The sequence below is a fragment of the Wasmannia auropunctata genome, unplaced genomic scaffold (genome assembly GCF_000956235.1).
Source record: "Wasmannia auropunctata unplaced genomic scaffold, wasmannia.A_1.0 LD335988.1, whole genome shotgun sequence".
NCBI lineage: Eukaryota > Metazoa > Arthropoda > Insecta > Hymenoptera > Formicidae > Wasmannia > Wasmannia auropunctata.
Genome location: NW_012026902.1, coordinates 696,347 through 719,630, shown reverse-complemented (window position 1 = coordinate 719,630; position 23,284 = coordinate 696,347). Strand labels below are relative to the sequence as shown.

The 23,284-nt window shown below is 39.4% G+C and overlaps 6 protein-coding genes across 10 annotated transcripts in view; 4 read left to right on the top strand and 2 right to left on the bottom strand.

Annotated features, from left to right (window-relative positions):
* Positions 1-192: 192 nt before the first annotated feature.
* LOC105454126 (bolA-like protein 2) lies at positions 193-4,270 on the top strand. 2 transcript variants are annotated; one of them, XM_011696505.1, is made up of 3 exons: positions 475-767; positions 3,921-4,015; positions 4,109-4,270. In XM_011696505.1, the coding sequence occupies exons 1-3, from the start codon at positions 705-707 to the stop codon at positions 4,203-4,205; spliced, it is 255 nt and encodes an 84-aa protein (XP_011694807.1). In that variant the 5' UTR covers positions 475-704; the 3' UTR covers positions 4,206-4,270. The 2 variants fall into 2 exon arrangements, with proteins under 2 accessions (XP_011694806.1, XP_011694807.1); XM_011696504.1 differs by lacking the exons at positions 3,921-4,015; positions 4,109-4,270 and adding an exon at positions 877-2,656 and having other exon boundaries at positions 193-767.
* Positions 4,271-4,374: 104 nt separating this feature from the next.
* On the top strand, positions 4,375-5,924 carry LOC105454121 (mevalonate kinase). The gene is made up of 2 exons (XM_011696499.1): positions 4,375-5,394; positions 5,502-5,924. Exons 1-2 carry the CDS (start codon positions 4,450-4,452, stop codon positions 5,772-5,774), a joined length of 1,218 nt encoding a protein of 405 aa, XP_011694801.1. The 5' UTR covers positions 4,375-4,449; the 3' UTR covers positions 5,775-5,924.
* On the bottom strand, positions 5,883-13,297 carry LOC105454123 (two pore calcium channel protein 1-like). Its single transcript, XM_011696501.1, has 12 exons — positions 13,209-13,297; positions 11,112-11,517; positions 10,485-10,702; positions 9,975-10,139; positions 9,768-9,893; positions 8,961-9,268; positions 8,601-8,881; positions 8,214-8,432; positions 7,973-8,092; positions 7,549-7,888; positions 7,151-7,452; positions 5,883-7,068 (listed from the first exon to the last, which is right to left on the bottom strand). Exons 2-12 carry the CDS (start codon positions 11,218-11,220, stop codon positions 6,728-6,730), a joined length of 2,529 nt encoding a protein of 842 aa, XP_011694803.1. The 5' UTR covers positions 11,221-11,517; positions 13,209-13,297; the 3' UTR covers positions 5,883-6,727.
* Positions 13,298-13,318: 21 nt separating this feature from the next.
* LOC105454124 (soluble lamin-associated protein of 75 kDa-like) lies at positions 13,319-14,744 on the top strand. The gene is made up of 4 exons (XM_011696502.1): positions 13,319-13,403; positions 13,631-13,992; positions 14,058-14,234; positions 14,299-14,744. Exons 1-4 carry the CDS (start codon positions 13,390-13,392, stop codon positions 14,418-14,420), a joined length of 675 nt encoding a protein of 224 aa, XP_011694804.1. The 5' UTR covers positions 13,319-13,389; the 3' UTR covers positions 14,421-14,744.
* On the bottom strand, positions 14,668-19,026 carry LOC105454125 (AP-3 complex subunit beta-1). Its single transcript, XM_011696503.1, has 10 exons — positions 18,697-19,026; positions 18,372-18,447; positions 17,725-18,306; positions 17,341-17,637; positions 16,973-17,240; positions 16,166-16,876; positions 15,798-16,100; positions 15,451-15,725; positions 15,001-15,365; positions 14,668-14,882 (listed from the first exon to the last, which is right to left on the bottom strand). Exons 1-10 carry the CDS (start codon positions 18,834-18,836, stop codon positions 14,735-14,737), a joined length of 3,165 nt encoding a protein of 1,054 aa, XP_011694805.1. The 5' UTR covers positions 18,837-19,026; the 3' UTR covers positions 14,668-14,734.
* A 440-nt stretch (positions 19,027-19,466) lies between these two features.
* The window catches only part of LOC105454120 (protein-tyrosine sulfotransferase), a 71,966-nt gene continuing 68,148 nt past the window's right edge, over positions 19,467-23,284 (top strand). For all 4 annotated transcript variants that reach the window (XM_011696497.1, XM_011696498.1, XM_011696495.1 and 1 more), the window contains exon 1: positions 19,467-19,793. The gene's annotated coding sequence lies outside the window, so the exon portion shown is untranslated. The remainder of the gene's footprint in view (positions 19,794-23,284) is intronic.

Below are 23,284 nucleotides of genomic sequence, written 5' to 3'. Positions count from 1 at the left end.
GTAAAAAATACGTATATGTTACGTTGCAATTATATATATCTGATACATAAGTGATACATTCAAAGTTGCTGACATAGAGCCGTACCAGTATGTTACATGTACTGTACAAATAATATTACATTTAATATTTACGACACTTGTGTAATATAATATATACATCTAAGTTATATACTGTGGTTTGCTGGGACGTGTATATTCGATTGATCTATTTTATGAGCGATAACTGTAAAAAAATGTAATTTTGCGACGATACATACTGATATTGTTGTGTCATAAATATGCGCAGTGTTTGTACAATAATAAATTATTATTACTTCATCGGTGATAATTTGCGATAGATGCATATAGCTAGGATACGAACCGAAGAAATCTGTACGTTACCGGCAAAATTTTCTCTTCAAAAGGTTTCAAAAATGTATATGCAGATGGCGCGTAGTTATGTCATATGATCGATGTCAAAATCGCGCGCTTGGTAACGCCTATATAACCTCTTTGTACTGCTTTGTACTTGATAACGATACCGGAATCGATGTTGCAGACGAATTTCCGTAAACGTGGGTACCCGAACTACCTGGGTAGACGTGAACGCTAACCATAACCGCTAACCACCGCTAACGGTACTGACGACAAGTGTCTGCATTCAATAGCATCTGGGTATCGGTTAACAGCAGACGCTTGCTGTTAAAGAGACACCGCGGCTGAATATGCCGTATAGCGAGGGGTACATCAAAGACAAAGTGATCGAGGGATTAAAGGCTTCACACGTGGTATGTAACTATCGATTTTTTCTCCTTTCGTTTCGCTCTGTTTCTCTCTCTTTCTCTTCGTTATTTACCGAAATAAAAACGTATGACGACGTGCCATGCATTTTGCCAGGAACCCCCTCTCGAAATTCTTGCCGATTAGTTTCGATTCGAGGGAGTAGCTATTCGGAGCGACCGCCTCGTGTTCGACGGAGAAATGCAGGGAAAGCTGCAGCTCGCTTTGATCACCTCCTTTGCCGTTCTCTTGAGATGCTGCATTACTTACCATTCCCACAGTGGGGAGGGCAAGCCCCCTATGTACGGCGACTACGAGGCCCAACGGCACTGGCAGGAGGTCACGTTGAACCTGCCCCTCGACGAGTGGTATATCAATTCCACGGACAATGATTTGCAGTACTGGGGTTTAGATTATCCGCCCTTGACGGCGTACCACAGCCTCCTGTTGGGTCACATTGCGAACAGGATAGATCCCTCCTTCGTGAAGCTGCGAGAGTCCAGGGGATTCGAGAGCGCGGCGCACAAGCACTTCATGAGACTGACCGTCCTAGTCGCAGATCTCCTGATCTACTTGCCGGCGATCGTATACTTTATGATCAATTTGCGCTCGTGGAGCAGATCTCAGCTCGACGAGTCCAACTTGTTCAGGTTTACGAGGAGGAACGTTGCTGTTCTGACAGCGCTGATCTATCCGGGACTGATACTAATAGATCACGGACATTTTCAGTACAATTGCGTGTCGTTGGGTTTCTTCGTCGCCGCCGTAGCTGCTATAGCGCAAGATTCATTCGTCATCGGCTCGATTCTGTTTGTCCTAGCGCTCAACTACAAGCAAATGGAACTGTATCACGCTTTACCATTTTTCTTCTATATACTCGGGCGTCACACACCCGGCAAGACAAGATCCTGGCCCCGCTGTATTCGCACGCTGATATGCGTGTCCCTCGCGGTACTGCTGACATTCGGCGTTATCTGGATGCCGTTTTTCAGGAGCAGAGATTTATTTTTCAGCGCGGTGCTCAGATTATTTCCCTTTTCCCGGGGTGTGTTCGAGGACAAAGTCGCCAACGTCTGGTGCGCGGTCAATGTCGTCTACAAATTGCGACAGATTTTCACGAACGCGCAACTGGCCAAGATTTGTTTAATAACGACAACGTGCGCGGTTCTACCGAGTTGCGTCAGCTTATATTTGTCGCCCACGAGAAGCGCGTTTGTACTCTCGCTAATAAACTCCGCCCTGGCGTTCTTCCTCTTCTCATTTCAAGTTCACGAGAAGTCCATTCTGTTAGTCGCTGTTCCGGTCTTGCTGCACTTTCACAATGATCCACTCCCTTGTTTCTGGTTCCTGATCATCTCGCACTTCAGTATGCTACCATTATTTATTAAGGATGGTCTGTATCTTGCTTATCTCGGCACAATGATTTTTTATTTTTGTTCCGTTCTTTGGATGTGGCCCGATCTATTTTTTAACGGTAGAACAAATAGCTCGTTAAATAAGGCTAAATCAAAATCGAAAGGAGGAGTAAAACAACATAAGAAAAGTAAGCTTTTCCCAGATTTGTTAAACTATAGTAAGTATAAAAAGTCTTTTTTCCTTGTCGAGTTTTATGAATCTATTTCATGTGCGTTGCTTCTCTCTATTGTCATTCAAATTGTCAAGCCTCCTGAAAGATATCCGGATCTATTTCCGCTTTTAGTATCGATATATTCATGCGGACACTTCCTAGGTTTTTTTATATATTTCAATTACGTCCAATTATTTGTATTAAGGAAAGAGACCGTTGCAAGTAAAGTCAAGTCGCATTAAATGATGCAGCTATTAAAAACAGAGAATGTACAAATTGTTACAGTTGTAAATAATAAATAAATAATAACAAATAAATCTCTAAAAAATATAAAGTCAAATCGAATTTCATTGTTATCCCTTTACCGCGATGTCGATTGATTCTCGTTACACTTTTCACGCTTACTTCGTATTGTCATTGTGAAGATTGTGTTTTATAAGTTACATCATGAATTAGATAACAGTCGTTAACTGTGTGATGAATAATTTAATACGTTATGAAGTTTAACATATTAATTAATTTAACGATATAATAATATAGAACAGATTATTTTTTTATTACACGGTATATTCCGCTATTGCGATATTCTACATCTTCTGTCTAAAATTATATCAGCATATAAAATCAGATTTCAGAATAAATTTTTTACAAGCAGTTAATGTATAAAAATGTGTAAAGTGCAAGTTAAAAATTTAAACCTCACTTTAATTTATGATTACTGTATAGTTTTTGCACTATCCATAGATAAAAAAATCAATATGCTAATAAGCTATGAAAATTGGGCGATTGATATGCGTACACGTGCACATGCATAATTATATTTATGATCCTGAGTGCGAACAATATTCAATGCCAAATATTTAACTTTAATTGCATGTTCTATACAATCGTATTTACGGATGTATGTCTGTTAACGTTAAATATATATACAGGGGATGATTATTATATATTTTATATTATATAAAAATCATTTTGCCCAATATATATCATTTATATTAGTAATATAATTTCTAAAATATTATTAGAGAAATTTATTAAGAAAAACGCCAAATAAATCAAGAATTTAATATGTAAAATAATATGTTATACTCCGAATTTTTCGGAAATACTGTATCATTGATAATATATAATTGACTGCATGTTCTCTATTATATTATTATAGAAAGTTCTTTTTATTAGGTACATGATATGTAATATTTCCAAAAACTTAGATATGTATCTACACGGCCTCGGACTTTGCCCTGATCTTTCTTACCTTAATTTGCATTAACGTCAGTACCGATGTTTTCTTCAGATAAATCTCGACACTGCTTTATATCACTTCTTTCTAGTTTCTAGTCTTCATAAATAGATGAAACCGAGTTATATCTTTTAATTTAAACGCCATCGATTAATGAACTTAAACTCAATTGTTATTCTGCTATCAAATGTGTTTACATTTTGATGTACAGGTGTGTTTGATTGTGTGTTTTGATTTTGACATTTAGCGTCTGTTGAATATTAATGCTAGGAAAAGAAAATTATTGGTTGTGTTCGCTAAACGTCTATTGGTGGCTTTAGAAAGATATTAGTTCTAGTACGTTGTGTGTTACAGGAAGTAGTGGATCAATCCGACGGTTGCGGTGCTAAATTTTCGATACTTGTCGTCTCTGACTTATTTCAAGGAAAGCCCTTGTTGCTACGTCACAGGTAACATATTCTGAGATTTATGCGTAAATTTTAATATCTTCTCGTTAAAATATTAATAAGATTCACAAAGCTTCGATAATTGAAAATTTCCAGGCTTGTGTATGGAGTTTTGGAAGAAGAATTGAAGACGATTCACGCTATTTCGCTGACAACGTTAACGCTAGAACAATGGGAAAAAACGAAAAGTTGATTGTCAAATCTTATTAAATTCCATTTATGATCAGAAAATTAATAAGAAACTGATGTGAGAAAAGATACAGCTGGTGTTACTTTTAATTTATATAACACAAACGACGGATAATTATTATCTGGCTGATCTCTCTACGTTAGATAAATATTCATCTTCCAACAGAAATCGATGATCTATTCAATGTTATAACAATTTATAAAAGAATAGATAAAAGATTTTTTCACTCATAAGAAAAAAAATCATCATGATCAATTTCAAAGTATCCGCACCGGGCAAAGTGATCTTACACGGAGAACACGCGGTGGTGTATGGAAAAACTGCTGTGGCTGCCAGCTTAAACTTACGTACCACTGTTAAATTCACCGAACTGCTTGACCCAGATTTAAGAGAGCCCATAATTAAAATAGAATTCCCTCATGTCAAATTATCTTTGGATGTTCCTTTATTCGTATTACATAACGCCTTTTTTGATGTCAATAATTTTAATTATCCGAAGCTTAAGGAATGTAATCTGTTGCATAGTTATGTGCAAAATTTTCTCAGTTTGATAGACAATTTAATAGACAGCAACGATGAAAAAGTTATTAAGCAGCAGAGATTAAGCCTGCAAGCGTTCTTTTACTTACTCGTTTGTATCACCTACGAAGAACATATTGATATAAAAGAAGATACTTCCTTCTACGTACACTTGTCTACGGAATTGGAGATTAGCTCTGGTTTGGGCAGTTCGGCATCGTTCGCGGTATGTCTCGCGGCGTGCTTTCTACACTGGTCACGTCTACAGAGGGGCGATCACGATACGTTTAGCAAGGACGAGCTCGACAAGATTTCGAAATACGCTCTAAACTGCGAAAAAATTATGCACGAGTCCCCGTCCGGGATCGACAATAGCGTGTGCACATACGGTTCGGTAATAAAATTCCAGAACAAAGAGCTGGTGGACGTGTTACCACGTGTGCCGAATCTGAAGATTTTGCTGGTCAATACGAATGTTGCTCGGAGTACGAAGGATCAAGTGAGACGCGCGGCGCGTCTGAAAGAATCGTATCCTTTGATCGTCACTCCCGTTTTGGACAGTATCGACGCTCTGTCGGAGAGTGCTTGGGAAGCGATCAAAGAAATGAGCAGCGGAGCTGATGACTCTACAGAACCTCTGGATGATGAACCTGATTGGTATAAAACATTATCGGTAAATCTCGTGTATTTGTGAACTTATATTATTTCGTTACATATTTTTAAAACTTACGTGTATAATCATCTAGAAATTGTAGCTAACTTTTGATGTACACTTTGCAGATGTTCATCCACATGAATCAAGGATTACTGAAGACATTAGACGTGTCACATCCGAAATTAGATACAATCTGCGCATTGGCATGGCAAGAGACTTATGCGGGGAAGCTCACAGGTGCTGGCGGAGGTGGATATGCATACATTTTGCTGCCGCCGAACGTTGAAAATGAATCTATCGAGTTTCGAACTTTTTTACTGCAATTAGAGGCCAAGGGTTTTGATGTCACGATGACCAGTCTAGGTGGCAGCGGGGTGAAAATTGAACATTTAGAATAAATTAAAATTATATATTCATAATTAATCGAATATATTAAAATAACTTATTAGTATAACAATGGCATTCTTTACGGAAAAATGGGGAAAGAGTACAATTTTTACATTCTCTACACTTAACAAAGATAATAAAGCATATATTTGTTAAATAAATACATGAATCATTATTAAAAATAGAAAAATAACAATAAAACCTTTCGCGCTAATAACAATTATACATAACATTATATTAGATATGTCTGTACGTCATATTTGCGTGATACGCGGAACTGACTCGAGGTGAAAGGATATATTTGCTTAACTCTTTTTTTTTATACATTAAATTCGATAAATTGAAATTTCGGTCACATTTATAAGAAAAAATAAATATAAGCAAAATCATCCTGCTCTGCATCCCACCCTGATCCTCGAGTCCGCCCTAACGATTTAACTTAATCGAATTAAGCCTTTCACAATGCGATCTATAAAATAATGAAGTTTACGCACTCCCTATCGTCCGTATCAAAATGATATCAAAATGATATGACCGAATGTACGCGCGAGATTATTTTTTTATAATATACTTCTTAATAATTAGTGTCAAGTATATTAATATTTGTCGCATGAATTATTATACACTATGAAACTGCAACATGCGTCAATGTGAGTTTAAAAAATGATTTTCTAAAAATGAAATTTTTTCGGAATATCCATGACTAGTTTGCAATATCAAAGTATATAAAGGAAGTCATTCTCTTTTTCATTAAAAATTACGTAATTAAATTACGTATCTTCGAGAACTCTATCGATCGCTAAAAGTTTTTCAATGTAACATATGATACATTAATTTTTTCTACTATCAAGATATATTCGTCTAAACGAGCTACGTTATTATGTGATAAATGCACTTACACGAGTGTAAGCGAGGAAGTATATAAATTAATTTTCAGAATACGGTCTAAGTCATGTCACCGATTTTACCGAGTAGATATACTATCGTTTTGCTGATGACGCAAATTGCCGTTTAATACAAGATGATCGGAATCAGAGATACCGTCGCCGCTTCCGTCCTCCACGTTCTGTATTATACTTGGTACAAGTTTTTCCTCGGACTTCGCTTCGGCTATCCATTCGTTTATTTCATGCGTATACATCTTTCTCTGTAAAACCTCTCGCGTTCGCGGCCGTGAACCGATAAATAGAGTGCTTCCTCCGACAACTAAAGAGTTGCGCAGATTTTCCAGAGTTTGAAAATCTTCGATCATGCACTGTAGTTCATCCCATTTTAATTCCACTTCTTCGTGAAGCATTTTTTCCTCTAAAAAATAAAGAATGTGTGAAAATTATGAAACTTACAAAAAAGATCTCAAATCATACTCAAGTATATATTTATTTATTACCGTCATGTTTTGAAGTGGATTTTTTATATTGTATCCTAAATCGAAAGGCTTCCAAGAAACTGGATACCACGATAGTCAATACGATCATCGTCACCAGATAAAATATCATAAAGTATATCCTAGTGTACATGCCCGCGGTAAATGCGTATGCATTCATTTGTATAAACCAATTATTAACGACTGTTAATTCGAAAAGTGTGATGCCGCTCGCTATGAGATTATCGAAAGTGTTAAGATAGTAATATCCCAATGCTGTGCTACCATTGACGGAATACTCGTAGAAATCTTCAACGGTGGTATTCCTATTGAGAATATTAAGAAAAATCGAAAGGTATATATTACGTCAAAAAAGTTGAGAGAAAAAAATATATTATTCTCGTAATCGATTCGGTACTAACTTGCAGCAATTGCGCATATCGTATCCGGCAAACATTTCCATTCCGATGATCGCGAAGAAGTAATACAAGACCAGCATGACGATCGCCGTCTGGCACATTTGGGGAGACAGAATTACGAGGGTGCCGAAAACATCTCGATAGCGTTTCTTGATCTTAAACAATCTCAACGTTCTGAGAGGCCGGAACAGAACTAGGAATGTAGCCGATGGGAATAAAGTGAGAGCGCCCGCAGCGACGAGAGTCATTACTGATGTTCCCCAATCAAAGAGATTCCATCCAGAGCTCAGATAACGTCGAGTACCAAGAGCTAATATTTTTGACACTGCCTCGGCCATGAAAACTGTAAATTTATTCGCGGTATTTCGTGGATTTTTTTTTTCTACTTTAAGACATTTGTTTTAATGTTGAGAGATTTTTCACTCACGTCCCCCGAACAGCAGAGTATCCCAACACGCCGCGAATCTGTGCGCCGATTCCTCAAGGCTGTTATTCGGTTCAAAAATTCTTACTACCATGGCGATACAATTACCGATAATAATCATACCTATGAAATTACAAATACTGAAATACAAGGCTGACATTTTATGTAAAATTATATTTACACGTGTCTACAATTGCACGTTTTATATTACACGTGTTGTTTACACTCATATGTATTTACTTACACACCAAGGTTTCGAAATACGACCACTTGATAACTGTATGGGCGCCTGTGCACAATGTTTGCAGGGGCCACCACGCGGTGCGGTACCATGGTATGTTAGAGTATTGCAAGTCCCACTGAAGCGTATCGGTGTCGTAAATCGACAAGAATTCCTCGCAATTTAAAGCGCCACTTCCCGATGCATTCATATGACAAAACATTAAAACAATGTCACGCGTGGCTATAAAGAGCATATAATATCATATTATTGCAGATATAAAAAAAAATCATTTCTTTTACTTTCTAAGTCTTGTACGGCATGAAATTTATGTATACAAGTATGCGTGTTTGATAAAAAGTTAGCACTAAAAGAAACTAAAGTACATAAAAAAAAATCATATATACGTACATTTATTCGGAGCATAATAGCGCATCAAACCGTCGAATTGGCGGAATCGCATCTTATCGGGGTCTTGCTTGGAAACCAAAAGTTTGAAAGCGTGCTGACACGCTTTCCTCTTGTGCAGGAACAGCTTCTTGAATTTATCACGCTCGCGAGACGTGAACGTCTCGTTTACCACCGCCAGCATTAAGTTCATCATTACGTACAGCATGGTGCACAAATAAGATACGAAGTATATCGCGTACCACTTATTTTGTGAATACGATGGCATCATTACATCGGGAAAGCTGCAAATTGCGTTGTCGATCAATTATAACTGTTAAATTACTTAGATTGTCAAAATGTATCTACACTATATCTACTCACTTAGCGGTGGTAAGAAGAACAAACAGGCTGACGAAGCTATCTTGCATCGTGGAGAAATTTCTGTTCATTTCGCTGAACATGTAATAGCCCAGTACAGTATATACAATAATCAGGAAAAAGAGCAGGCCCAGCATATCCAGGATAGGTGGTAGCGTGAGAAGTATCTGCCTTACGAATCTCCTTACGCCGCCGCAGTATTTCGTGTCTATCAGAAAGATGGGTCTTAGGGCGCGCGTCACGCGGAAATGCGACGACTGCCGTACCAGAATTGTCATAGCTTCGAGAAACATGATTGCTAATGTGATGCACTGAAACAAAGAAATCAATGCGATAAGAGAGACACGAAGGGAGTCAATGACCCGGTTCAGTAATCTACAGCCGTGTTTTTCGCTTCAAATCATACGTCATTCTCCGTTCATTTGAATTTCATGAGGAATATTGCGATGCGTCTGACATTGTACTAATTCAAAGGCTCATTATGTAAGTAAGCTAATAAGTCATTACATATTCGTTGCAGCACTCATTACTCATCCGGATAGTGCGGTCGTTGATCGTTAATAAATATACGATTACTGTCTGATACTCTTATATATCGTTGCATAATAATTATTAGTCACAAGTGTACGGACGAGCACAACTATTCGGATAATCTGATTTTACTGATAAATCTATTTTCCTATCAACACGTGTCTTCGTAAACACAACGTTTGTCGAACGCTACGATGCGAATATACGAAAAAGTATTGTTTTTTTTAAATATTTATAGCTTGCGTAGATTATATATTTCAAGCGAGAGGTATCTCTTACCTTTAACATTGTACGTTTGTGTCTTAACATGGGTGCCCAGCCAGTCCATCTCAGCTTTAAAGCCAACTGCACACCGATAGTAATTAATGCAAGTAATTCTACCGAGCCGTGTACCCACACTGGCACCTACGGGCAAAACATATACAATACACATGAAAGTAAATCGGTAAATGAAAATGGTATGCCGTTTATCTATGCATGACGTACTTTAAATAGTGGCAGGGCAGGCTCCTCTACGAATGCCAGAGACAGTAGGATTAATGAGATCAGTAAATCCAACCCATTGTACCAACTGTTGTGGACTAAAAGATACGCCGGTAGATCTTCAGGGTGCCTTGGATGAGAATCAAATTTCTCATTGTTTCTACCTTCCTGAAAAAATAAAATCGTTTCGATGATAATGACAAAGAATTTAAAAAATCATATTTTAATCCGTTATAGCTATAATTTGGTATAACTTAAGTTCTCACATACACATACTGATATAGTATCGTTTGAAGTATAGCTTATAACGTGAGAAATAACAGACTATACACCTCTGAAAATTATATAACTACATATAGTAGCTGCAGAATGTATATACTACACAGCACAATAGATATCCTTGAAAACAACTAATTGGCCACTTGATTTTCCGCTTGCGTACACATATCTCTGCATTTCTATTAGCTATCGTTATTTTAGATAAATTTTGATAATCGATCGATGTATAGTTACCTCTAAAAATATTGCAGCTTCGTGGTAGTTCATTTCCCAATGCAAATCCACATCGAGAATCGCATCGCGCGCGGCGAACACTGTGTTCTCGGTCATACTTCCACCAGTCTCTGTTTCACCTGCTTCGTACTTGTAATTCAGCTGATTAGTGTTATTAGCATTGCCAAATGACGACCTTACGTGACTTTCCGAAGGCGAGGACAGTATGGAGCCATATTCTGCAAGAAGCGTGGAATTTAACTGTGCAGCCTATCTCTCAATGATCATAACATACTTTTGAAAAAAATGTATATAAAAGTTTCTCGACAAATATATACTCCAATTAAATGCTTTCACCAATACAAATTAATAAAGCATTAATTTAGCTCTTTTGCCGAAGAGAAACTGTTTCTACGTTAATACATGTTGTCAAGAAGCCTCTTAGACAGAGAATGGGAGAGACTTGTCTCGTCCGAGAAAAAGAGAGAGACTGTCGTTCAAAGACTTTAAAGGAAAATATCCTTCCTGTCAACTGTACGCGATACGCAACGTTGCAGCCATTTCGTAATGCAGGCGCATTATCGACAGGAAATCTAGATGGATCTGGGACAATGCTGGGAGACTGGGGAATGCTGCAAGCGGACTTACGTCGGCTCGAACCATTGGTGATCTCCTGGTCGAGCGGTTGATTTGTCTCGGTCTCGTCGTCGAATCGCTGGTAATCGGCGTCGTGCTCGCCGAGCCGCGACGAAGACATCGGTGCAGCGTCTCACCCGCGTCGCCTGGCGTCGCCCAGCTGACGCGCGACTGCACCGGCTGTATCGCGCGCGCTCTCTCTCTCTCAACGTCGGCGCGTCACGATTGACGGGCCCTGAGATCGACGTCCCTCCCCTCTCAACGTGCTGGTGCGCACCAGGACGACGTTCGACTCCGACTGCGCGACGCGATGCACGCGCGGGCGTATATAGGCGGACGCGCGATACACTCCATATTATGCATACTATCGCCGCTATCAGAGCACGTCTCTCAATGAGAGACGCGTCCGCGTTCTTATCTGCAATAGAACCAAAACGGACATGTTATGTATGTACACGCTCGCGTCTGATCGGGGAGGACGGGCGAGAGGAAAAGTTAGCAATTAATCTGTCGACCTCCACCGTGTCCCTCATAGTCCGCGATTAGTTACACCATTGCGTTACCAATCTGACATTTATGTAGATAAATTGTTTTCCACTGAATGATAATCACGCGATGGGAATTCTTCACACTACATAAGGTGGATTCTTGTTTCGACCTTATTATGCTCTCTTAATTGACTCGACTGTATAGGTTTTTTTTTTACTTCCAATCGGAAATCTTGCGTTTTGTTGGAGTTTTATTCTCCGCCAGGCATAATTAAAAAACGTTGAGTTATGTAAGCGTAAAGATTTAATCAATTTGTGCGAGCACAGAAATTAATTTATGTTTGCCGTCTTATTGAAGCAAAATGCAAGGTTTCGAAGTTCACGCAGAGATATTCGCAAATAAACAGATGGTCAGACCGAGAAATTCGTCAATTGTATAAAATCGTGAAAAATTACGCAGAAGTTAATATAGTCTACAGTAGTAATAGAGTTTACTGTCCCTGGCAATGTAATGAGAAGCACAAGAATATGATTCTTTGTCTTTCGATAACGACAGATGAATGCCGCTGCATTCCTCGTGCACTTACGCATAAAGACGTGTGATCTGTGCGCTCAACCGGTTTCGTGCAATCGTACACTCGGCTGGCTCTTATCAGCAGCACCGGCAAGCGTGCCAAGTAATTAGGCGAATGATTCTTTATCACAAAATAATAATAATAATAATTTTTTAATTATTCATTCCTATAATCTACAATGTTATGTAAAAATTATGAACGGAGATATTACATAATTAACGCGTCACGGGAAATTTTAACTAACTTTGCAAGAATTTAAATAATGCATATTACATAACCGTTATTAAAGGGAATAAATGATATTTCAAATGCTATTTGCCTCCCTTAATTGAGTCTCAGCTGGTATAATTCAGCTAGCTTTAAATTTCGAATGTTTTCTTAAATACTCTAAGTCCCGCGATTTTAGCTTATTAGATACGTATTGAGAACACAGAAAACACGTATCAATTCTTACTTCTTGCGCTAAGGAATCAAATTAATACAACTATGACAGTGTTCCAAAATTTACTGCCAGCACTGAAAATCTATAGTACGTTACGTGCACTGTTTTCAGCACTGACAGTAAATTTTGGAGCACTGCCTATATTCGCGAAATCACGTGCGTACACGGAGAGAATTTCCTATTAAAATTTACTCTGAAAATCATGTTGACAGCATAGTATTTTGGCAAATTTTATGTAATTTTCTCTGTCTTTTTACTGTGCACTACAATAAATTTGTTGTAGTACATATTAAAAACAAATAGGGAAAATCACATAAAATTTCTCGAAATACTATGCTGTTCTACGATTAACGTGTTTTTCAGGGTAAATTTTAAAATAAAGTTCCTCCGTGTAAAGCCTTAAACACAATAAAAAGAAATAGGCGACAGGCAACAGAGAATAAGAAACCCAGAAGAAATTTCAACCCATCAGAAACCGTGTATTCCATAGTATACGGTTCCTGACAGGTTGAAATCTTATCCTCTGATGCCTGTTCCCTATTCCTTTTTCATTGTTTTAGGCCTTAAGTTTCCAAATTCGAAAATTACTTCCCGCGTGGCGTACATTATAGTTGCGTACATTCCGCACTTGTCACGTGCGCGTACTTCACCGATAAGGCAGTCCAAGAGCGTCAACTGAATTATTATCCTTATCAGTTTAAAGGTTCACTTTTTCGCAAGGCAATCTGGTTGAATATTTCTCTCTTATCGCGACGTTATCGGCGTCTTCGATCCGCCTGCTCAAGATGATGTGCTCGAGGTGATGAATCAACTGCTGTTCCACGAATTTGCGTCACTCGTTTCTGATTTCATTTTCCGATTAGCCTGCCACGTAACGTTGTCAATGTGTTAAAACTAATCTATTACGTAATGATATTTTCAAGCTGTCCCTCAATTTTCGTCTGTAAAAGATATACTGTTAGCGCAATTGTTACTCGCATTCTCACGGAAAATGTTTTTTTTTATCCACACTTAATCGATTCGCAGATGCGGAAAATGCGTACGAATTAAAACGACTCGACTCGATCTATGGAGCTTGAACATTCAGGGCGACGTCCGTCGCATAGACTGTGTCGACGGCGATCACTTCGTATCTGTAACGTTAAACAACGAGATAATCGACGTTGACGCCGCTTATTGCGATCGACTCGACGATGAATGGCGGGAGGTCCAAACGGATCGTGATAAGGTGCTCTTTTACACGCTGAGCCAGATCGTTTATCCATACTTCGATACGCCACGATCGGAAAAGCTTGAGTCGTTGTACGGTCTGGTGGACGAACTCGACGTCGTTTTATTAAGGTGGCAGGAAGGCAAAGCGATCGGGTTTTACACCGTTAAACCTACAGGTAATTAGTGTGACGTTAGAAAAATTCAGGAAGAGAATATATGACATTCTTAATTATTCGCCCAGGCACGGAAGTATTCTCGACGAAAGAGAGATACATGATGCCTGTGGTAGATTCAGCGTACATTCGTTCGCAATATAGGAACCGTGGTTTCGGTATGGAAATCCTGTCGGACGTGGTCGCGCGCTTCCCGAGCGAAGACATCGGCTTCTCGAAACCGATCTCCAGCGGAATGCTAAGACGTGAGTATCCAGCTTCGCAGCACTTTTTCATGTATTTATATAACATGAACTCTCATTTACATAGTACTGAAAACGTTCCTGACAAGTCGCAAGGAGTACCGACTGCGTTTCTGGGAGATCGCGGACTGTGATATCAGCGGGTCACAGCAATTGATATGGTGTAGTTTGAAAAGATCAGCCTTATGACAAAAAGCAGTTAGAATTTATTATAAAAGCCATCGCAATGGCGTAACAGAATATTTATATATATATTTGTAATTATACATCATATATTTACTCGTATATGCATATTTACATATACGTATATCTAGAGAAATGCACACATATGTATGTACGTACATACATGCGTATATGAATGTATACGTAGAAATTAAAATGGAATATATTATTTAAAAAAATTTACCTTCACTTAACGAAGAAAGAAGTACTCAAATTGCCTCATGAATGTATGAAACATATCTGTATTATTTAATTCCGTATAAATAGCATATGTATCTGTTTTATTTTAAATTACTCTTAATTTCATTCAACAAAATTGATCCTATAACCATTTTTTCACAATTCACACAAACTTCCAATTGCTCGGCGTCAATGAATTTTATTGTCACTAATACCAATGATTTAGATGCTAAAGTGTGAGCGGCAAACCTGTAAGCATTTGCGATGGTTAGTTTTCGAAATATAATTATAAATAAATATATATATATATATATATATATATTGAAGAGAGGATATACGTGCTTGTGAAACAAACGCGTGTTCTTACCGAATAACTTCATCCTCGTTAAATACTCTTGCGACATTTGCAGTCTCGAACACTTTTTGAAGAAGAGCGTTTTTGTTCCCAGAATATGGTATTTTCGCTATGTGCTCGTTCATACCTTTCAATTTGGCCTTCTCCGCATTGAACATGCTTTCGGGCAAGGTCACAGATCTTATTATCTCCCCGATCGGTGGTTTGATACTGACCGGACACGAATATTTCTCGTCGTTGATCGTAAAGTCGATGTTGAAATTGGCCGGTTGAGTGGAATCATTAAAATTAACGCCTAACGTCGACGATAGCGTAGCGTTTGCATCGAGTGATGTTATTTGCGTAAAATCATGAATAAGCATACCCTTTTGTAAATTCTGAAAAGAAAGTTACGTATGAAATATATTATTTCACGATAATATAAACAGTCGTATGATATACAATACTTCGAACATTGCTCACTTTGTTTCCTATTTGAATCTCCTTAATGGCATCGTTGCTCTCGTTCGAAAACGTCAATTCGATACTAATCAAACTCGAGCTAACTAAATGCTGCGATCTTGTAAATCTATATTCAATTTTTAAGCCATGCCCTATGATACTATTTAACAAAGTAGTCTTTTTTAACGGGACAAACGACGTTGATACTTCGCGAACGTTATCTGTGATTGTTGTTGAATTAATTGGGGTAAGAAAACCACCCAAACTAGGCGTCATCACAGGAGTCATTGGAACAACTGTGTAACAAAAAGATATAATGAATACATTGATACTAATTTTTTCTAATTTATTTCTTGAATCAAACTAACCATCATCCAGATCCAATAGCAGATCAAAGTTGCTTTTTGGCTTCTCTTTCACTTCTTGCTTAACAACTTTCGGTTTCTCTTCTTCGTTCTCTTGAGTCTCACTCTCCTCTTCGTCTTCGTCTTCGTCTTCAGAATCTGACTCTTCTCCACTCGACGACTCACTTTCAGAATCGTCAGATTTGGATTCGTTTTTCTTTCCACTGCCCGTTTCGGATTTATCTGATTCACTTGTATAGTCTGAGGAATCGCTGTCTTCATCTGAAGATTCGCTGGACGAAGAATCGGATGACTGATTGTCCGATTCTGAAATTAGAGATGGAAAATTCAAACATATGATACATGCGCAAATGTTAATTATCGGACGGTACCTTCAGCAGGAGTGCTTTCCTCGTCACTGTAGAATGATTTTTCCTTTCCCTTGCTCTTTTTCTTCTCCTTTTCTTTCCTACTATGGCGCTCTTCCTTAAGCTCCTGCGCAGTGGGCGGCGCGACGTCTCGCACAGATGGATCTTGCGTAACTTCAGGGAAAGGCGGTAAAGGCCGGTATCCTACGCACGGCATGTCCAGGTAGTGGGACAGAGTGCCCAATTGATACTCCGAGTCCTTGAACCTGGATGTTAAAGTTGGTGCCGGTTTCGGTGCGAGGAACACTCTCTTCGCGAACTGTGGAAGTTTCTTCGCGTCACCTTCCTCGTCGAAGATGAAATGCCGTAGAAAACGCGCGCGGTCTCTGATATCGTAATTCTGATCGTATTTGGCAAGTTGGAAGACGTACTGACAAAACGGCTTCGTTTGCGAGGGATTGTTCAAGCACAATTTCACGGCCAAATTCAAGGTCTGCAGCTTCACTATGTCCTGCTCGTTCACGAAACTTTTCGCCATTTTTCGGAGCACGTCCGGCGCTATCTTAGGCACTCTGTCCGAGTACTCGCCTAGGAGCCACAGGATAGACGCTCTGGCTTGTGGCACTGTGATGAAATCCATTAATTTAGCCATGTGAGCGATGATGTCCTTGTGTTCATTCGGCTGCGTTTGCAGGAGCTTTTTTATTACCACAACACTTTCTGCCACAATGGCCTCTGTGGAAAAAATAAAATAACGTAATGTTTAATAGGGCATAAGATATGGTACACAATGTAATATAGCATACGCTATAAACTTGATAAGAAACTTACCATCTCTATTGCTCAACAACGAAACCAGTCCATTGAGACACATGTCGGTCACTTCCTTGATGTTACTTGCACATCTGCCGATTGCCTGAATGCTGGCACCGACAAATTCCTTGTCACTGCTGGAGATGTATGTCTGAAACTCTCTCAGTATCACACTGATGCTGGTCTCCGTCACCAAATTCGTCAATATGTCGAGTTTCAGAAGTTTTATGTGAGTAGGATCGGAAGTCCGCACAAAGAATGATTTCAAGAAAGGCTCAAACATACCCTGTGGAACGCAGAACAGCATGAATGTGTCGGTTATATAATACATACAATGCAAATTAAATTACCGCAGATCAATTTGTATCACGTTTCGATGCGCTTACCTTTCTCGTAATTGATATACTGGCGATACAATGAAGCACAATACTTTGCACTTCTCTATGGCCTCTCAGTAATCTTATTAGTGCCTTTGCGGCGGTCATAACTTCGCTTCTGGGCGCTGCATGGTGATATAATTGAGCAACCGCCATTACCACCGATGCGTTTCGACTTTGTAACAGTGGTTTCGTGTTCCTTAACAGCAAACGATGATCGGGATCCAACATGAACTTTGGTTTCTTCGTACTGGAAGAATCGGAATCGGAGTCGTAAAATGGCCGATTTTCGTCTTCTTCTAAACTCTGCGAATATTTTTAAAATTATTATTTTAAATTAGTTATCATTTATCTTTTCCTGTCAGCGTTTCTCGACGATATACATATACTTACATCGGTATTTGGATTAACAAATTGTGCTCTAGCGTATCTAGTGAGCATATTAACAATAACCACTTGACCCCATTCGTCAACGTCCACTAACAAATTGCACAATTTTCTATAATTCTTATGGATAAGATCTATCCTCTCTGGGCACACTTCTTCGAAAGCCATTACTGCCGAGCCCACCACAAGGGTGGTTTTGTCGGACAACAGTTTCTCTAACACGCCTATCAATTCTTCCTTCTGTTCGTGGTCCAACGAGTATAATTTAGGGATAGCGTGAGCAGCAGTTTTCCGCACGTACGGCGACATATCGCTAGCCGAGTCTTTGATGGCCAGCATCACGATGGGCACTATCATCGAAACCCGTATACTGGATAACACCCTCAGAGCGCTTGCTCTTATCAGCTGATTGGGATCCTTCAAAGCCCTTTGAAATGTCGATATGGACAGAAGTGCCAGATCCTGTTGATCCTCCGCATAACGAACTAGATAAACATATACCAACTTCTTCACCTCGATATTTTTAGATACTACATTTTTTACAACAGCTGGAAACATATCCGAAGCATCTTTCCCCTTGGCCACCATCTGAGGAAAAAATCAAGTTATTATCGATCAATAAATCACAAATTAAACATAAACTATATACTTACCCCAATTATACGTTTCATGGCTTCCAATTTGAGTCCATCCTTGTTACTGTCCAACATCTCTTTAAGATCGTCATGTCTGAAATGGATATGCTTTTATGAAAAATGTCCGTCTGTAAATGTATGCAATGTCGTGTTCAACGCATATGCGTTTCTACTACATTCGTTCAAATAACAATGCGATAGAGACAGTAACAAGATAAGGATGACAGTAATGCAATACGACAGGTATTCGCATGTCTAAAGTTAGCTTTCAATCGCTCCGCGATTAAAGAAATGATTTCTCATCCGAACGAGGCTAGGCGAGGATCACATCTAGGCTACTCACTTCTTGTATTCCGGGTGAAATAATCCACTCATGAAGGACGGGATTTCCATCGTGTCAAAGAGATCCACGTCTGGAGTGGGTGGCCTCTCGACACTGTAGGAGCCACCATTGTTGGACATACTCGCAGCTGCCGTCAACATTTTTCCGTCCTATCTCACGTCACGTATATGTGGGGAACAACAATCCTTTTTCGAAGGGAAAAAAAGGGTCCAAATGTCCCACAATGTTCCACGTCGGGAAAATTGTCCGTACGTCAGGACACCCGTTTCCAGCCGTACTTAGCGAGCGACCATATTGTTATGAGCTTCCACATCACGAAAAGTGTAATTGTATGTACTCACTACTCACGTATGTATATACATACACCAGAGAGAAGCATGAGAGCGGCCATACCGACCGGCTGATCTGGGCTGAACTCCTATACACTAGTGCCAATAGATCCATTTTCGAAATGGGTACTACATTGTCACATCTATTTTCAGAGATATAGGAAGAGAGAAAAAAAGAGAAAGGAATTAAATTAATGTAGAGTTCATTTTATTCATAAAATAGAATCGCAGTCGCGAAACGACGCGCGCAAACGCTGCAGTCTGCACTGAAGATAAGTACGAGCGTGGAACGCAATATCATCGTGTCATCGGTCGGTGCATGACCGTGCGAGCGTGCTGGAGCTTTCGCGTGGTACCGTGGGGCGGCGTCACTCACGGCCGTCCACCCTTTTCCCGCCGCGCGCCGCGCTGACGACTGTCGGGACGGGGGCGGCCAGTAGCAGCTGACCGATGGGAGCGTTCGGAGTAGTTCCTTCCGTACTCGGACTCGCAGTCCCTCGCGTTCGTGCGTGTCCGCGTAAGCTCGTGCGTTTCTCGGCGATTCGTCGATCGCCTCACGTTGGTCGCGTGTGATCTGAAAAAGTAAAGCCGGCGCCGCAGCGAACGAAGGAATCCGCGAGGACGCCGCATCTTCTACGTCGATTGCGAAACTAGTGAAAGGCGCACGACACGCGGGACGGAGACGACGACGACGACCACGACTACGACGACGCTGACGACGGTCACGACGGGTCACGGGTGGAATTGCCACGGTCAACGGAACGCCGGGTGAGTAGCGATCTTCGTTTCATCCTCCTCTCGCTCGCGATCGCGTCTCGCCGCCGACCTTCATCTGGCGGCGCGATTCGGCCAGACTCGAGAGATTCTCGCCGCTACGTAAAAGTTTTTGACGTCAACTTTCCCCAGTAAGTTTTCTTGTGTCGTTCATGAAGAATCATCCTATTTATACTTATATGACGCTCACTAAATGGTATGTACGATCGCACGACGCTCCGCTCGCGAGTCCGTGGCGAGATCGGAGTTGTGTCACGTCGCAATTTTCGTAACATCTTCACAGAAACGACGGTGCATGCCTGCATGCGTACGTGCGTGCGTGCGTGCGTGCGTGCCTACGTGCATGCGTCAAACTAGCCGCGCGCATACGAGACTTTCGCGTTCTCGCGACTCGCGACTCCGGGGTGACTGACACCTGATGCGTCGATGACCGTGCCATGCGTGAAAATATGGAATCCCGTCCACCGTGAATGGCGACGTACGCGCGTCTCGCGGGACATAATATGCGAGAAGATTGCGCGCCGTTTATTTTTGTTCGATGACAAAATGCCGCCGCGTTCCGGCGCCTCGCGACGGGACGATCATATGCGTTATGTAAACATGCATTTTTCTTTGCGCAGAGGGAAGACGCGCGAACCGGAGAAAGCGTCAGATGGCGTCGCGTCCTTCCGGGAAGGACTGCTCGCGCGGCGAGTCGCGACTTCCTAGACTACGGCGTCGTCGCCCAAAAACGCGAATGACAATCAGCAATTTCAAAGATGTATTTCTGTATATGCATACATTTGCACGCTTAATGCTGCATTCGTAGATAAACATTTCAAATTGCTGCTTCTGTTGTTCGTACATTTCGTTATAAATTTTATATGTTTGATATGCAGTTTAAATTTGATATTTTTTTTTACTTCTATATTTTTATGTATCCTAGAACGTCGCAAAACTGAAGTACGAAGTCGTCGACATTGCGATTTTAAATTCTAATGTTCGTATCTCGAGATTTTAAATTTTATCGTAGAATTTTAAATTCTAATTCTACATGCGTAACACAGGAAAACACGCCGAGTACTTATCAGTTATTTAATCGTGCGGCCTCGGGAGAAGAGGTTTTAACGCAACATGAAAATGAGCATTTTTACACAATGGTCGTAAAAAATACTATCAAAATATAATATTAAAATAAAGTGATAAAACATTAATCTTCTCTTATTAATTTTTTTGAAATATTTTTTCATTAGTAATTCGCAGACTATTTAGTTGATAAACCATCAATTTTTAATTTTATACGGAATAACAATACATGTTCATTTACGACCAGAATTCCGAGACTTTGTTTTCGATAGCGATATTTTCGAATTGTTTTTATCAATTTTTATGTGAGAACCGTAAGTCCCGGGTAAATTGCAGCTACAAACGAAAAGAATCTTTAATACGTTAAAATTATATCTGGATTTTAATAGTTTTATTTCTTTGTTAATCAAAATTGATTGTGCCTTAATTAAAACGTTGGAACAACCTGTGATAGTTTCTAAAATATAAACGATTGTAAATGAAGATGCGAATGAAACTTCTGAGGGCGTTAAATTAAATATAACGAAACTTCATTATTCATCTAAATTGACTTTACTTTCCCGAAGTTTGAATTCAACGTTTAATTATGAGAATAGTTAATGTTGAATATGCAGCTGCGGCAAAAGATGATAGTTTTCTCGGGAATTCTTCGGAGGGAAAAATGGATAGGAAGAATGGATAGGTAAAAATGCAAATTTCTCGAAAAATCTATAAGTTAAAATTAAAAATTTATGAGACGGGATTCTGAAATATCCTGTGTGAACAAGATTATAATAATTATAAGAGAAACTCTATAGATAATTCTGTAATGCTGTAAATTCCCGGAATTTTGAGTAAAGCTATTTCAAAATATTACATTAGCATTTCGTAAGTAATTTCATGCAGAAATATTTTAGGCATTTTAGACGTTTGTACAAACATTTGTTGAGCGTATTCCAGTACACCATTGTGCAGTTCCGATGCTAATCGATTGTACTACGGGCAGAATGTTTACATACATGTTATCCGTTAATTCCTGCTGTAATTAGTCGAATTAATAATTAATTAATTTTAGAAGTGACGAGTTTAGTTTCAACGAGATCAATAGGTCGCCGATACAATTTGCAAACGTATTACTTCATCGTTACTTTGTATTTATTAGAAATGTGTAAATTTCAAGATTTTTCAGAAAGAAGTCTATAAAATTTTAATTTCACAGATCGTTGTTAGAAAAATACAAGTTAAAAGTTAAACGGATTGGATCGCAGAAAATTAAATGTGCGCTGTCGTGGAACTATGAACTTGTCGGCTATACATTAATTTATCTTACTAATTTATCTCGATGGACGTTGCTGTGAAATAAAAGGATAGTAATCTATAAGCCGGGAGATCGAGGATTTAATTGAAAATACGTGTACTTTTATCTTACGAAACAAAAGCTTGTTGGCACATCTTCTGTGCTACCGAAAGAGTATCGTAAATTATTCTCAGTGCCGTAAAGTTGAGTCTCTTTTGCTGTTACAATATTGTACGCTGTATACGAAAGGCGCGATGAAACTTGGACAGTACGCAAAATATATATTTGGTGTGCGCGTATACACACACACACACACACACACACACACACACACACACACACACACACACAGAGTACACACACATTGAGTAACATACATTGCTAACGGCACTGCAGTACAGTAAGTCAATATCATAAGCGTAATACAGGCTGGCGAGCGAAAACAATAGCGGGTCAGTCTGAGAAGAAGAGTGAAATAATCCAGACGGAAAACCGCCGAGTCGTTTTTCTGCAGGCTTATCGGGAAATGTATCTACATTTGTATCTTCATCGTATGATTATTCCGCAAAGGAAGTGCAATTACGAGAAGCGTATTCCACATGATTACGGACAACCTGTAATCGCGTTTACCGCTCTTTATCGGAGTATATCTTGCGAAACGAGCTGCAGTGTTTTTTTTTTCATTATCTTTTCGTCGCACGATTTGCCGGTTTCGTTCCGATTTCAGTCGTATCGAGCCGCATACGAAATGTTGGTTTTCTATTAACGATTTTCACTTTCAGGAAAATGCGTATAATTGACGAAGAAATTTAGTAACGCTTCTCACATTTCTTACAGGATGAAAAATTATTTGTGTGCGTCCTTAATATCGTTTATAAAGCATCCAATTCATAAAGATTATTGTTACATTTCCACGCTTTTTTCCACTCCACGATAAGAATAATTAACTACACTCGTAAGGATTGTGAAAAGCTTATCACGGTGGCCTGAGAATTATTAGTATTATTATAATTTTTTTATTAGCCGAGACAGCAGCGTTTTACTTCACTGCGGTTTTATACAAGCCGCAAATAAATTATATTACTATTTTTATTGTTATGTACTATGTACACGCTTATAAACATATTGTTTGAAAAATCTCGTT